At 42.9% G+C, this 17,135-nt stretch overlaps 1 protein-coding gene across 1 annotated transcript in view; it reads right to left on the bottom strand.

Annotated features, from left to right (window-relative positions):
• strn4 (striatin, calmodulin binding protein 4) overlaps positions 1-17,135 on the bottom strand; it is a 53,746-nt gene that overhangs the window by 21,340 nt on the left and 15,271 nt on the right. The window contains 2 exon segments of the mRNA XM_084311677.1: positions 816-892; positions 1,189-1,292. Coding sequence (XP_084167803.1) covers positions 816-892; positions 1,189-1,292 — 181 coding nt within the window.

Here is a 17,135-nt window from a genome sequence, read left to right as displayed (position 1 = left end):
GAAGGTCAACCCTTTCACTACCACACTACAGAAGGTTAACCCTTTCACTCCCACACTACAGAAAGGTTAACCCTTTCACTACCACACTACAGAAGGTTAACCCCTTTCACTCCCACACTACAGAAGGTTAACCCTTTCACTACCACACTACAGAAGGTTAACCTTCACTACCACACTACAGACGGTTAACCCTTTCACTACCACACTACAGACGGTTAACCCTTTCACTACCACACTACAGACGGTTAACCCTTTCACTACCTACCACTACTACATTGTATATTGCTGTTGCACTTTACCGCTACATTTTGCACTCTGGTTGGATGCCAAACTTCTTTTGGTTGTACTGTACTCGTGCTGCATGATGACAATACATTTGAATATAATATTCTCCGATTCAATAAAACACTGTTTGATGCCAAACGTCTCATTATGTTTGTTTTATTCATATTTGTGCGTATATCTTTAATTTCATTCTTCATGCCCACTGGGTATGTCACTTTAAAAGCAGCGGGTATGACATCACGGGCCGTCTCCCCATGGGGCCACATCCCACACGTGGCCACGTGATTGGCTACTACACCTGGACATGATGAGGATGGGGGGGGGGACGCGAGTTGAAAAGAATGCATTGGCAGCGGTTGGTGTGAAGCGTGTTTTGGAAACGCTTGGACGAACTTTACGGATGAAAGGAGCTTTTGGAAACGGAGTCCTAAATCCTTCCGCGAGTGGCTGATATCGTCGGTTGGAGCGCTGCTGGGGCCGAGGATGACAGACGTAAGGACGGACTGGATAAGGAGTAAGGTAATACATACGTGCGTCTGCCTCTGTTTCTGGCTTCTTGTCTCCTGGACTCTGGTCGCTGCCCGTCTTGAGCTTCTGATGCTTGGCCCTGCAACCACACAAACCACCAGGAGAGGGCAGCGTTACGAGGAGAAGCAGAGTTCACACAAGCATGCATTATTACATTACTACACACACACACCATAAATTAAAGTTACTTAATGACTTAAGTGTGTGCATAAAGTGTGTGCACGTGCATGTGTGTGTGTGTAAAGAGCAAGCAATTGCATGTATACGTGTGAGTGTGTGTGCATGTACTGTGTGTGTGTGTGTGTGTGTGTGTGTGGTGCGTGTACTGTCTGTATGTATGTGTGTGTGTGTGTGCGTGTGTGTGCGTGTCCTCACCTCTCCTGTTTCAGAGCGTACTCCAGCATCTTGATCCGTCTCACCAAGTCCTGCTTCATGTTCTCCTGCCCCTTCCTCTCCCCCTGCAGGAACGCAACCTGGGCCTGCACACACACACACACACACGCACACGCACACACACACACATGCACAGACACACACACACAAGAGAGAGAGCAGATTTAAGCTTAGATTAGAATGTATTGTCATCATACATACAGCACAGCAGCACAAGTACAGTACAACGAAAATAAGTTTGGCATCCAACCAGAGTGCAAAGTGCAACAGCAATATATACAACAATGTACAGGTGATTAAACTGGGTACAAAATGTACAAATTAGTACTACTGAGTGTATAGTGCTAATCAGATGTATGTCTGTAGTTGTAGTATTAATTTAATATGTACAGTGATACAGGTATAAAGACAGTATGGTAGTAGTCAGAATGGCCAGCAGCGTAACTAGTAAGAGTAGGATATGTACAGATATAGATATAGTATCTACAGATATGTAAAAGGTCTATGTAAATACAGACGGGTGTGGATACAGTATATATGCGGTGAGAATATATATATATATATATATATATATAGTATATATATATATATATATATATATATATATATAGTATATATATATACATACAGCATTATTGTACATGATGCCATCATACAGAGCTATGGCTTATATATGCAGGTGTATAAGTATATAGAAGGGTTATATTCAGACAAATATGGATATATATATGATTATGCTGTAAATATTAACATGTAAATGTTAATATGCTGTATATACAGCACTGTTGTACATGCTAGCATACAGAGTATATGTACGACAATAGGTGGGTAAATTAAGATAATTATGGTTACTATGATTATTACAGTGTAGGGCAGTTGTAGACAGTGAAAGCAGTACAGTAGGTGAACATTGTTATTATTCAGCTCAGCTGAGTTGTGCCCTTCCTGATGACTTGTCGTACAGAACTTGTAAGTCGCTTTGGATAAAAGCGTTCAGCTAAATGGCTAAATGTAAATGTAGGTGTACATAGAGTATAGACAACAGACTCACACACACATGAGAGCACATTTAGGAAAAGACACACACTAAAACGACAGCAGAATGTGCACACTGCACACACCACAGACAGTCACACACACACACACACTAGTGTTGTCAAAAATATCGATTTTTCGATACATATCGATTCTGAATATTTAAAACGGTTTCAATACTCATTTACATTTTTTTTGTATAAGGAAGTTGCATTGTTTATTTCAATACCTGTAATAGTACAGTAGTCCACACACACACATGTGCATTCAGTTAAGTTGGAATATGACTGTAATACAAACAGTTCAGTTTGTCAGGTACATGCAACACAGATTACAGTGTTTACTTAATTTAAGATTATATCATTTAGTTATTTTTAAATGTGTGATCTAAAGATAAACAAAGGGTTTTAAAAGTGTTATATTTATCTTCTCTTATAGTACCAGAGAGAAGCTGAGGAGAATCAACCAGCAACAAAAGCAAAATGTATTAAAAAATATTATATATATATATATTCATCTTTTTTTTTGCATTTTAAGATTGAGCCTTTTTCCCTGTGGTATCGAAAATGGTATCGAATATCGATACTTTTCAAGGTATCGTATCGAAGTTCGAAATTCCAGTATCGTGACAACACTACACTCCATACACTGCGCACAACCACACACACAGTCACAACACACAACACACACACACACACACACACACACACACACACACTCAAGAGAGACACAAACACACAGTAGCCCAATTTAGACCAGCAGCCCATCTGCCACAGCTGCACTGAGACGATTGAAAAGCAAGCATTGTCTCTCTCTCCGGACCGACGCGAGCGAGTGCCTTTGATATCCACAACATCCAACACAACGGTCACCAACACACAAGAAAACACTGAACGCAAAAAGAAAAGAGGGCTTGATGATCTCAGGGACGACGAGCAGAACCAACTCGATTTCCCAGAAGCCCCCGAGAAGGAGGAGGAGGAATAAGTAGAGGGTTGTGGTGGGAGCAGCGCAGTCTCTTTTATTTTTAAAACTCCTGACCGAAGAAGCCCTCGCCGCACATCTGCAGCACAACCGAGGGTGAACGACAAGCCACCACCACCACCACTGCTCGGCCCCCGTTCACATGCCTCCTCCTCCCAGGGACACATCCTTCCTTCCTCCCTCTTCTCTCTCTCTCTGCATCCTTGCATCCTTCCTCTGGCCTTCTTTCTTTGTTCCTTTCTCCTTCCTCTCGAGAGCGGCTGATCGCCGATACATTCTCGAAGCTAAAGGGCGAAAGTGACTTTCCCCGTCTCTCCCACGACTCGCCCCTGTCACCGGTCAAACTGGCCGATATGTAGGAGGCCTGCTCTGCTGCCAGATAAGATAAGATAAGATAAGATAAGATACGATAAGATAAGATAAGATAAGATAAGATACGATAAGATAAGATAAGATAAGATAAGCTATTCCTTCACTTCCGCTTCCTCCTTAACCCTTTCACTGCCACACTACCAAACGGTTAACCCTTTCACTGCGACAATACACAGAAGGTTAACCCTTTCACTGCCACACAACAGCAGGTTAACCCTTTCACTGCCACACTACAGAAGGTTAACCCTTTACTATCACACTAACGACGGTGCTGATCGCCGCTAAGCTAAAAGGCGAAAGTGACTTTCCCGTCTCTCCCACGACTTGCCCCTGTCACCGGTCAGATTGTAATTTTATTATTGGTTTTAATATTTTATATATTTGGTTTATTATTGATGTTAATGTGCAATATTTTATTATTGGAAGCTGCTATGGTCGAGGGACCACACAATAAATAGATGTTCACTCTTCTCGCTGTAAAGTACTGAAATAAGTGACAATAAACTGGAATCTGAATCAGATAAGATAAGCTATTCCTTTATTCATCCCCTTGGGGAAATTAAGTAGAGGACATAATAGGCAAAAGAATGATAGTAAAGGTAAAAAAAAGAAATAAGCAGTTGAGTGTAAACAATGGAATTAACTCTGAATATAAGAATATGAGCAAGTAAACCGTGTCATCAAAAAAGGTGCAGATGAGAGGGTCTTGTAATTATGCCCTCGGCTAAGGGAGCAGGGAAAGGAAGTGACCTACTAGGAGAAGTCGTGGGGAGAGAGACAGCCTGGTGGGGGAGGGCTGGTGGGGGGGGGGGGGGTGCAGAGATCAATCTACAACTGAAATGATTCACAACAGTTGTGCTTTTCCACACACCAGAGGGGGGGGGGGGGGGGGGGGGGGGGGGGGGGGGGAGTGTGTGAAGTGACACGGAGGAGAGCGAGAGCAGAGGACAACACAACAAGGCCGGCTCCGTGCGGTCAGTCAGTCCAGCGCCGGTGATTGGCTGAATGAAAGAAACATACGGAGGATTTGGTGTTTTCACTTCCTCTTCCTCCTTAATAAGGCCGTGGCAGGCAGCTGTGTGCAGCTGGTCAGAGGAGGCCTTCTAGGTTCTGACCCCAACAGCAGTTCTCAGGCTTAAGAGGCGTCAGCAGCAGTGATATTATTACCAGCAAATAATTGTATCTCCGTCACCGTGCGCAAGGTTTCAACAATGCAGCGACGGGACGGAAGGGGTTTCGGACAGTTGTCACGACGGCTCAATGACTCTTATAGTATTTTTTTTATTAAATAAATTACTTTTTTTTGTGAATACATTCGTGAATACCCTCCCATCTACCTCATTTTAGTTTAGTATATTTTGTATATCGTTTGGTCTTTTGCACAATCTCAGGAGGGTCATACAGAAACAAACCTTTCACTATAATGTACGGTGGTGTATATGTGACAAATGAAACTAAAAACTAAAAACAAAACTGTTGAGAAGAACCGATTTTCAAAATGAACATTGGATTATTATTTCCATAAATCATTTCTCATGCCGATTTCTTTGGGAGTGGTAGAAAAATAATCGATCACCACGGCAGCAACTGAATCGATCACCCATGCACAATTGCACAGCTCTGTTACATATTCTACTATATTTGTATTCTAATTTAGTGTATATATTCTACTACAATCCTGCACAATTGTACATCCCTGTCCTATATTATAATCTATTGTATTTGTATTCTAATTTAGTGTATATATTACATTACATTTGATTCTACTTTAATTGTCTGTTAATGTTGATGCACCAAATGACCAAAAACTAAAATTCATTATATGGGCAAACTTACTTATAATAAAGATCAGATTTCTAATTGATTCTGAAGCATCGGCGGGTCAGCCCTATACTCGTATATATCTTATAAAACGTATAAACACAGAAACACTGTAGTCTCCATTAGAAAAGTCCAGTCACTAACGCCACCCCCCCCCCCCCCCACTCCAGTTTTAGTTCAGTTCTTCAAGTTGTTAAAGGAACACGCCAACATTTGCATTATCTTACCGTCTTCTCCAGAGAGAGAGACAAGAAGATAGATACCAGTTTCCTCTCTGTGTGCGTTCAGTAGAAAGCTATCTGGCTGCACGTTAGCCTAGCTTAGCACAATGAATGGAAGCGGACAGTATCGGTAGCCTAGCTTAGCACAATGAATGGAAGCGGACATGGCCGCGTTGTCTACGTCTACGCATTGTCCAACTAACACCTCTCCCGAAGGCTACCCGTACATGGCCCGCTTCCATTCATTGTGCTAAGCTAGGCTAACATGCAGGGGGCGACAGTGGCTTCGGGAGGTAGAGCAGTCGTCTGGCAATCCGGAGGTTGCCGGTTCGATTCCCGCTCCTCCCGGGCAGAGTGTGTCGATGTGTCCTTGAGCAAGACACTTAATCCCTAATTAATTGCACCTTGCATGGTCGCCTCCGCCGTCGGTGTGTGAATGTGTGAGTGAATGGGTAAAAATGTTGAGTAACAAAAATTGTAAAGCGCTTTGGATAACAGCGCTGTATATAAAAATAAAAATAAAAGCCATTTACCGTGCAGCCAGATAGCTTTCTACTGAACGCACAGAGAGGAAACTGGTATCTATCTTCTTGTCTCTCTCTGGAGAAGACTGTGAGCTAATTTCCCCAAAATGTTGGCGTGTTCTTTTAAGACGTCTGGTCTCTCCAGGACGGTCTCTCTGGTGGCCTTTCAGCCCAGACTGCTCCACTGTCTCACTGAAGACGACACAACACTGATCAGGAGACAGGTTTCTGGCAGAGCCTCTCCTGTCCTGACCCCCACCGTCCAGCAGACATTCAGAACCAAACTCCGCCACCGCAGAAGCGTATATTATACTGTATAGGGCCGGGGGGGTGATTCTTGCTCTTAATGTGAATCACGATTTTTCTCTCTCTTAGACGACTCTGATATCGCCGGCGCGATAGAATGACGTCGTTGTTTGACGTGATCTGCCTGGGAAATGTAGTCTATTTCCGTTTTTTTTTCGACGTAGCATTATGACGTGGCCTTGAAACTACACGCTACTTTTTATTTGGTGTTGATAAAACAATAAATAACTGAACCAGGATCATTTCAATTCGATGCTTCAATTCGATGCTAAATAAACCTTTACGCATGCGTAAAATGTGCCAGATTTAATTTGACAGGCGTTACATTTTTATCAATATCTTGGCCATTTGTTGTGCTAGAATCAAGCCGAAAAAAGTGAGAGGAAGTGCTGAAGGAGGCGGAAGTTGACTGCCAGAAAAGAACAGTAGAAGAAGAATGTAAGTGAGCGATCCGTTGTTTACAAGATCATTTCTGCAGAACACACGTTTTTCCAGCCAGCAAAACTTTAGCTTTAGTAGTTCGACTTATAACAGTAGTAGTAGTAGTAGTAGTAGTAGTAGTAGTAGTAGTAGTAGTAGTAGTAGTAGTAGTAGTAGTAGTAGTAGTAGTAGTAGAAGAATCTTCATCTTTTGTAGATGACAACAACACAAGGTAAAGGCACTTTGGAGATTTATTGCTTATGTTTAGTCAGTCACACTCTTACTGTACTTGTTGGGTTTGCAAAGAACACTCTTTGGATTGTAAATATGTGTATATGTGCTGTGCTGTGCTGTATAAGATAAGAGATTCCTTGTTGAATGTTGAAAATAATGTGCTTTTTATTTTCTACAGTGAGGAGCAAGGAGCAGATGACCTGCCTTCAACCAGTTCAGTGCAGGCGAGACATGGAAGGAGGGCTAACCAAGACAGGTGAGAGACTTATTATTAATATTAGTGCTTTTGTTTAGTTATAACTCTGTTCATAGACAGAAACTGTTTTACTGCGTGGCACAATTGAGCAGTGTCTCTCTCACACACACACACACACACACACACACACACACACACACGTACACATGAGTGTAGTGTATATATTTCTTTTGGATACACCTCAGGCATCCTGCACTCTATATGACTGCACTCTAGTCATATGTGTACTGTATATATGTATATTGAATATCCCACTTTACTGATTCTTTACTTTTTTACTGTAAAACTAATTTTTTTTAACTTTTTTTTGTAAAAAACTTACTTTTACTGACTTTTTGTAAAAAAAAAAGAAGCATGCTGGTGATTGAGAATCAAATTTTCGTCTGTGTTTATTACCTGTGTATGGAGAAAATAATTATTTGTAAATTGAATTCTGTTCTGTTCTCTTTTGTTTATGTAAATATGCTACCTAGGGTGCATTTCCACTGTTTTATATCCTTGATTTGATATGTTTGCATTGGTTCATAGTAAAAATAACACATTTTCTCAATCCGATTTTGTGTTTTGTGTTGTACATTATGCAGTATACAGTATATACAGTATTATACAATATGAAAACTAACTGTCAGGTCATATATGTGAGGCTGTGCTGAAAAAAAGGATACCAAACATACCATGGTAAAACATTTTAAAATGGGAATTATACAATTTAAATCAAAATTAGCTAAAACATTGAAAATATCCACCAACTCCGAAGAGATAACGATTCTCTGACACACGATTCTTATTTTTTCAATAAAATCATTTATTGCACTCTTTCTTAAACGGACAACATAACATATCAAGGTGCTTGACTTAAACTTAAAAGTCTCTTGTAACATAGAAAATAACTCAAGTCAGAATCGTCATCATTTAAAAAAGTTAAGTAAAGAGTAAAAAAAAAGGAAAGAAATCATCATAATTTAGAAATGAGATTGCATAGGTCTATGAATCGAGATCGCGATTTTATTTCGATTAATCGCCCAGCCCTAATAACTATATATATATATATATATATATATATATATATATGAATCTTATTTTTTCATCGGCTAAAAAGATAGCGACATTCCCTCTCCAGGCCAATATAAACCACCCCCCGCGTCGGCCACCAACTATATCTATATTCTATGTTATAGCTATGGAGACAATAATATAGTTATTTGACAGTGACTTTCTTCCGTGCAAGCTGCAAAAAAAGAGACATTTTTTTCATGCATACGTTCACGCGTTATCCCGTGGTGAATATAAGTATAATTTCAGTAGTGATCCGGGATAATTCCTGGGAAGCGAGTAATAGGGCGCAACGTGAATTCTACTATAAGCGTTGGCGGTTTCTTGCCTGGACACGCTACTATTTCCAAATCAAATGTATATAATAGGTATTATGTTTCATCATGAATGCATGAAAGGGGGGGGGGGTTAAGTGTCTTGCGCAAGGACACCTCCGACACGGGAGGAGCGGGAATCGAACCGGGAACCTCCGGATTACCAGACGACCGCTCTACCTATTCCAGCCAAATTAAGTCTGTGGATCCACAGCGATCCTCTGCTCTGTCCTCTTTACACGTTCACTCCATCTCTCCTCCCTCTGTCCTCTTTACACGTTCACTCCATCTCTCCTCCCTCTGTCCTCTTTACACGTTCACTCCATCTCTCCTCCCTCTGTCCTCTTTACACGTTCACTCCATCTCTCCTCCCTCTGTCCTCTTTACACGTTCACTCCATCTCTCCTCCCTCTGTCCTCTTTACACGTTCACTCCATCTCTCCTCCCTCTGTCCTCTTTACACGTTCACTCCATCTCTCCTCCCTCTGTCCTCTTTACACGTTCACTCCATCTCTCCTCCCTCTGTCCTCTTCACACGTTCACTCCATCTCTCCTCCCTCTGTCAGCTTTACACGTTCACTCCATCTCTCTGCGCTAAGTGGTGCTGGAGCCATTCGCTTGTTTCACACTCCATTTCTCCTCCGTGTGTGTGTGTGCGTGCATGCCTGTATGTGTGTGTGTGTGTGTGCGTGCATGCCTGTATGTGTGTGTGTGTGTGTGTGTGCGTGCATGCCTGTATGTGTGTGTGTGTGTGCGTGCATGCCTGTATGTGTGTGTGTGTGTGTGTGTGTGTGTGTGTGTGTGTGCGTGCGTGCCTGTATGTGTGTGTGTGTGCGTGCGTGCCTGTATGTGTGTGTGCACATAAAAGTGGAGCAGTCTAAAAGCGCCGTCTCACAGGCAGCAGTGAGTCTGACATGAGAGGGAAGTCAGTCAGCCTGCAGGAGAAACTCACTGCATCGTGTATTGATTGATTGGTTGGTTGATTGGATTGTGGATTAGAGACATCATCCAAGGGATAAAAACATGATAAAATGCAAGCACTTATGTCCATCATGGTCGCTCCCTGGTATTAAAAAACAGGACATACATGGGCGGCTAGGTGGTGTAGTGGGCAAGGCACTCGCCACCAGTGTGGAGACGCTAGGATTCGCGTGTTCGAATCCAGCTCTCCACATTGTTTTCAGTTTAGCTGGTCGTCCGCAGTAATACACATTGGCCGTATTACGGGGAGGGAAAACTGAAGGGTGGGGATCGAACGTTGTGAACAAGCGACTCCTACAAGTCGGTTGGTGCGCCTGCGCAGTAGAATCAGGAAGTGTCGGGGGCAGCGTGAGCCTCCCACGCGTTACTCCTCGACACTGAGAGATCGAGCTGCGCAGGTGAAAAGATGCGACTGCTGTTACCTCAAGTACCGGAGGGGACTTGTGCTATGTATGACTTAGTCCACATTGCAGCCGGCTTGTGGGAGGCAAGAAACAGCGTTCGTGACAGGGGAGGGTTGAATTGGATGATACGAAATTGGGATGGGAGAAAAATATAGAAAAATGGGAGAAAAAGTGGATAAAAAAAAAAAAAAAAAACAGGACATACATCAACATAAAACATTAAGATACAATATGGATATACAGTTGAAGATAAAAGAATAATAAATAAATATGCTTTCCTATGCCGATATAGCCATGATCGTACATACTTTTTGAAGCCAGTTAACCTGGGGGCCTGTTTAAGCTGCCTGCAGGAGAAACTCACTGCATCATGTAAGCTGCCTGCCGGGCGACATGAGAGGGGAGTCACTCAGCCTGCAGGAGAAACTCACTGCATCATGTAAGCTGCCTGCCGGGCGACATGAGAGGGAAGTCACTCAGCCTGCAGGAGGAACTCACTGCATCATGTGAGCTGCCTGCCGGCCGGGCGACATGAGAGGGGAGTCACTCAGCCTGCAGGAGGAACTCACTGCATCATGTAAGCTGCCTGCCGGCCGGGCGACATGAGAGGGGAGTCACTCAGCCTGCAGGAGGAACTCACTGCATCATGTAAAGCTGCCGGCCGGGCGACATGAGAGGGGAGTCACTCAGCCTGCAGGAGGAACTCACTGCATCATGTAAACTGCCTGCAGGAGGAACTCACTGCATCATGTAAGCTGCCTGCCGGGCGACATGAGAGGGGAGTCACTCAGCCTGCAGGAGGAACTCACTGCATCATGTAAGCTGCCGGCCCGGCGACATGAGAGGGAAGTCACTCAGCCTGCAGGAGGAACTCACTGCATCATGTAAGCTGCCTGCAGGAGGAACTCACTGCATCATGTAAGCTGCCTGCAGGAGGAACTCACTGCATCATGTAAGCTGCCTGCAGGAGGAACTCACTGCATCATGTAAGCTGCCGGCCCGGCGACATGAGAGGGGAGTCACTCAGCCTGCAGGAGGAACTCACTGCATCATGTAAGCTGCTGCCTGCAGGAGAAACTCACTGCAGTCATGTAAGCTGCCTGCCCGGCCGAGCGACCGACCGACCGACGCGCCGCCAAATCAGCTTAGCTAACCTCGCCGAGAGACCTCCCTCCTGCTGGGGGAGTAATCCCCATTAATGCACGGCGGTTCTGCTAATCTGAGCAGCTCTTTTTTGAGATCCTGATCCAGAACTGGCGCGCGGTTGACGTGGTGGCGCACTCGGTCCTGAGAGCTCTGTGGAGAGGAAGAGAGCTCTGAGGAGAGGAATGGTGCTCTGTGGAGAGGAATAGAGCTCTGAGGAGAGGAATAGAGCTCTGAGGAGCCCAAACTTTCGATCGTTACGTTGGCATTCGAATTCTAAATCAACATTAGATTTTTTTATTATTATTAAAAAAAAGATTTAATTATAATTTTTTATTTTATTTCTGATAATTCTATTTAAACCAATGGGGTTTTTTCACAGTTGCAGATAAAGATTAGGCTACACTAATATTATAGTATTAAAAGAAACTGATGAGTTATATTCATTAAAGAAAGTTGATTTAGGCGGTTAGGTGGCCGAGCGGAGATTGCGTTCGTCACCAACCCCGGAGCTGTGAGCTGGATGAATCCAGCTCACAGCTCCGGGGTTGTCACCAGCTTGGCTGGCCGTCTGCACTAATACAATTGGCTGTATTAGAGGGTGGGAGAAGCTGGCGGGGTGGGTCCGGGTCGTTGTAAACAGCGACTCCTACAGTTCGGTCGGGGCGCCTGCTAAGCACGGATAGGACCTGAGGGGGATAGTGTGGTCCTCCCACACGCTACGCCCTCTCGATGAGAATCCGCGCTGCCAGGTGAAAAGAAGCGGTGATTGGCTGGACGTGTGTCGGAGGAAGCACGTGGTAGCCTCCACTCTCCCAGATGATCTGACTGTGGGGGGTAAGTGCGCAGCGACCAGGAAGGGACTGGGAATTGGCATACGACTAACATTGGGATGGGAGAAAATTGGAGGAAAATGGAGGGGGAAAAAGATCAATAAAAAAAAAAAAAAAAAAAAAAGTGATTTAGTTGGGCTATTGGGATATAATAAAAGAAAAATACAAATTTAATCAGATTAATCACTTTATTCAAATTGAGGATTTAGGATTTAATTTTATAGGTTTGAACGTTCGTTCGAAAAACCCTGACGAAGTTCGAATCCCAAAAACAGGGTTCGGGGACAGCCTTAACAGCGATACAGGTGTAAAGATAGTATGGTAGTAGTCATACTGGCCAGCAGTGTAACTAGTAAGAGTAGGATATGTACAGATATAGATATAGTATCTACAGATATGTATTATTCTAACCAGCTTAGTTCTGTTGCATTTCCAATTTATTTATTTAAATTATAAATGTATCAGGGATCGATAAGGGAATCGATAAAAGAATCGGATCGATAAGCAGAATCGATAATGCAATCGTATCGATCAAATCTTATCAATTCCCATCCCTAGCTACGACGGTCATTTCATGTATGCACGAGGAGACATAATAATGATAATCTAGCGTTGATTTCAGGATGATTAGATAATCAGCCGAAAAATTACAACGTGATGACTGGATTTACAGTAAAATGCCTTTTTCTCATCTTTTTCCTGGAATTACTGAAAAGCACCCAAACTACACTCTATTCAAAACGGTATAAAACGGAAATGTACAGATGAAAAAACAATCTGTCTCGGGCATGTTGACTGGAAGCAACTCACTGAGACTTGACGGCGTTATTAGACCCATAGATAATATAATATAAGATATATTTTAAGCACTCGCAAATTTCGCAGTCTAAAACTATATCCATTGAATAAAGACCTGGCGATGAAGGGGAATCAGCGCCCCCTGCTGCTGGCGATCAATGTGTTAAAGGAACACGCCAACATTTTGGGAAATTTGCTTATCGCCATCTCCAGAGAGAAACAAGAAGATAAGATAGCTTTCTACTGAACGCACAGAGAGGAAACTGGTATCTATCTTCTTGTCTCTCTCTGGAGAAGACGGTAAGCTAAGATATTAGAACTACGTCAGAGGCTACGCTCTCGTTTTTCCTGGAGTGTTGATGTGAAGGACACAAGATGAAAGACGGTCCAAAGTGACCTTGTTTGAAGAAAGTAATTTTCTCCCGTCGTCCATGTTTGTTACCTCTCAGAGCACAGTCACGGTGCAGCTTTAAAAGGTTGAGTCTAAACGGTCCTGGCTTTGAAAGGCCGGCAAAGAGAACCATTTAGACTCAATCATTACATTATGTATTTATTTCACATTGAGTCTAAATGGCAAATGGTGCATTTATATAGCAGCTTTTATCCAAAGCACTTTACAATCTGTTCCTCACATTTTACCCGCTCACTCGCACGTTCACACACCGACGGCGGGGGCGGCCGTGCGAGGTGCCGACCTGCTCATCGGGAGCAGTTAGGGGGTTAAGTGTCTCTTGCTCAAGGACGCTTCGACACGCTGCCACAATGTCTGTGATAGCTGGACACTGTGCATCATTGTGGCTTAAGATTCGTCACTGGTTGTAAGCATCTTTTTTCTTTTCTTTTTTTAATTCACTTTTTCTCCCATCCCAATTTTCGTGTATCCAATTCTCCCCTCCCCTGTCTTGAACGTTGCTCGACTATGCCCCTCACTGGTCGGTTGTAGAGAGGATAGAAGCCTTGCATCACGTGTTCCCTCCGGCACACGAGGAGGCAGCCCGTCACATCTTTTCACCTGCCAGCGCGGACTCTCATTGGCGAGGTGTAACGCGTGGGAGGCTCACACTACCCTCGCCACTTCCTGTCTCTGCTGTGCAGGCGTCTCCCAACCGACCTGTAGGGGTCGCTGTCCACAACGTCCAATCCCCACCCATCGACTTCCACGGTCCGCTGACTCTGCCAAATGAGCCAGTACGACGGCCGGCCCAAGCCGAAGGCAATGCTGAGACTGGGATTCGATACCGGAGTCTCTTGCATTGGTGACGAGCGCAATCTCCGCTACGCCACCCAGCCGCCACTGGTTGTAAGCATCTTGCCCACGCAGGCCTATGTACTGGTCGAGTTTGGTCCCTTCTCACCTCCTTGGAAGCTATTCTGGCCTGCGCTCTCAAGCTACTCTGCACTTTACTGTTCCATGTGTTTACACTGGGGCTGACCTTCGATTATTTTTTTGGAATTCGAAGCTTCGGGGCAGAGATTCGATTTTAATTCGAAGCTTCGAGAGAGAAAAAAAATATATATTACTTTTGTTTTATTATTATTTAAAAATTAAAAATTATGTTGTGGGACTTGTACGGCACTTTGTTCAACTTTGTCAGTGCTGTAAAGTTTAAACCTTTTAAAATCTTAGACAAACTAAACACTTTGCTTCCATGAAATATTGTAAGCCGTCATTTGAGGCTTTATAAAAGCAGCACGATGAACACAAATCTGTCAGTGCCGAGTCCGACCTCATCTTAAATAACAAACAGCATTGCTTGTTGTAGTTAACAAAGAGAGGCAGAGTTGATTTTGCAAAAAAAGAAGAAAAATAATTCATATTTTTTTAATATTATTTTTTACATAATCAAATTTTATTTTCATATTCGAATCCCATGCCCATCGTACGAAGCTTCGAAGTATTTAAGACATCCCTAGTTTATACTGGGGGAAAGAGCTTTTTTTTTTTTTTTTACTTTTTTTTTTAGCGTTTATCGCTTTTCTGGTCAAGCATGACCGGCAGAAAAACAGGTTGAAATGGGATGTAGAGCAGGGGAAGACATTCTGAGAAATGACGGCGGGTCCGGGAATCGAACTCGTGTCCCCCAGATCCGTGACGAGCACGGTTTTCCCCGACGCAGAAATAGCGCCGAGATATGCGGTGAGCTACGGGAGCTCCCTGGGGGGAAAGAGCTTTAAAGGAACACGACAACATTTTGGGAAATTAGCTTACCGTCTTCTTCAGAGAGAGACAAGAAGATAGATACCAGTTTCCTCTCTGTGTGCGTTCAGTAGAAAGCTATCTGGCTGCATGTTAGCCTAGCTTAGCACAATGAATGGAAGCGGACATGACCGGGTAGCCTTCGGGAGAGGTGTTAGTTGGACAATGCCTAAGCTAACCGGTCATGTCCGCTTCCATTCATTGTGCTAAGCTAGGCTAACATGCAGCCAGATAGCTTTCTACTGAACGCACAGAGAGGAAAACTGGTATCTATCTTCTTGTCTCTCTCTGGAGAAGACTGTAAGCTAATTTCCCCAAATGTTGGCGTGTTCCTTTAAAATGTGCTCCCCACTCTACTGTTCCATGTGTTTACACTGGGGGAAAGAGCTTTAAAATGTGCTCCCCACTCTACTGTTCCATGCGTTTACACTGGGGGAAAGAGCTTTAAAATGTGCTGCCCCCCCCCCCCCATTGCTCGGAACACCCTCCAGAAAGATTTACATTTAGTCATTTAGCTGCAGACGCTTTTATCCAAAGCGACTTACAAGTTCTGTACGACAAATCATCAGGAAGGGCACAACAAGTGCATGACAGTAAGGTTAGTTAGGGTTAAACATTTTATTTAAAAATTTTTGTATAATTATTATTTCAGATAATGGTTGAAGAAGTGCGTCTTTACTCGACGGCGAAAGATTGGACGGGTTTCGGCTGTCCTAACTGGGGTGGGTAGTTCATTCCACCATTGTGGGGCAAGGACTGAGAATAGGCGGCTTCTCTTTGATGACCCTCCCGGAGCTTGGATAGGAGTGGGTCTGAGGCGGCCAGAAGATGCAGAGCGTAGGGGTCTTGAGGGTGTGTAGTTAGAGACCATTTAAAACCGCCTGATCTAATTTCTTATGGAGGACTTTGGTTGGACCATGAAGGATCTAGAACGTGAAACTATTGGACAGTGTTTATGTGTTTTGATTTGTTGTCTGTGTTTTCCCAATGTGTTCTTTATATGATGTGATATTTATCATGATTTTTTTAGGGATGTCCCGATCACATTTTTTTGCTCCCGATCCGATCCCGATCATGTGATTTTGAGTATCTACCGATACCGATCTTTCCCGATCCAATAATAAAAAAAAAAAAAAAATATTTTTTTTATCCCAATTTCTCACATTACATTCACCCTGAATGTTGACGTTATCCAGGTGAAAAGTTAACTTCATTCAAGCGAGGCATTGCAATCCTTGACATAAATCATTTGATGTATAATTAAATCAAAGGAAATGCGTTTGGGTCTGAGAGTGTGGCTGGTCTGCCGTTCTGCAGCTGGATACTATTGGTTTGTTTTGGCAAAATTCTTCTGCTCTGTGTGACAATAAATAAATTAATGATGATATGCAATTTAAAACCAAAACGAAGGCCTCAGTATGAGTTTAAGACGTGAACATGGTCATGTTTGTTGAATAAAAAAAAAAAAAAGGTTTAAAAAAAAATCACGTGATCGGATCGGGACATCCCTATCTTCTTTATATGATGTGATATTTATAATGTTCTCTTTATACAATGTGATATTTATCATGTTCTCTTTATACGATGTGATATTTATATGATGTGATATTTATCATGTGTTCTTTATACGATGTGATATTTATCATGTGTTCTTTATACAATGTGATATTTATCACGTGTTCTTTATACGATGTGATATTTATCACGCGTTCTTTATACGATGTGATATATTGTGTTCTTCTTGTCGCTGCTTTGTTCTTCTACACGTTGTTTTGTTTACTGGTTTGGTTTGTAATCCTGTGATTTAAATTGTGACGTTGTGAGCTGCTGGCTGCTTAGGCCTAACAAAAATAATGGTTGGTTTCAGGTTGCCGACCGACCCTGCCGATTTAGGTGCGACCCAATATATTTTATGAGTTTTTAAAAAAAAGTATATATTAAAAAAAAAAAAAAAAAAAAAACGATTTTTTTTTTTTTTTAGAATAAAGTTTCATATAAATCTTAGTCAAACCTTTAGTATTATGGATATTAAA

This window comes from Notolepis coatsorum, assembly GCF_963971535.1.
Source record: "Notolepis coatsorum genome assembly, chromosome: 1".
NCBI classification, from domain to species: domain Eukaryota; kingdom Metazoa; phylum Chordata; class Actinopteri; order Aulopiformes; family Paralepididae; genus Notolepis; species Notolepis coatsorum.
The sequence above is the reverse complement of the archived record's forward strand: the minus strand, read 5'-3'. Positions and strand labels throughout refer to the sequence as shown.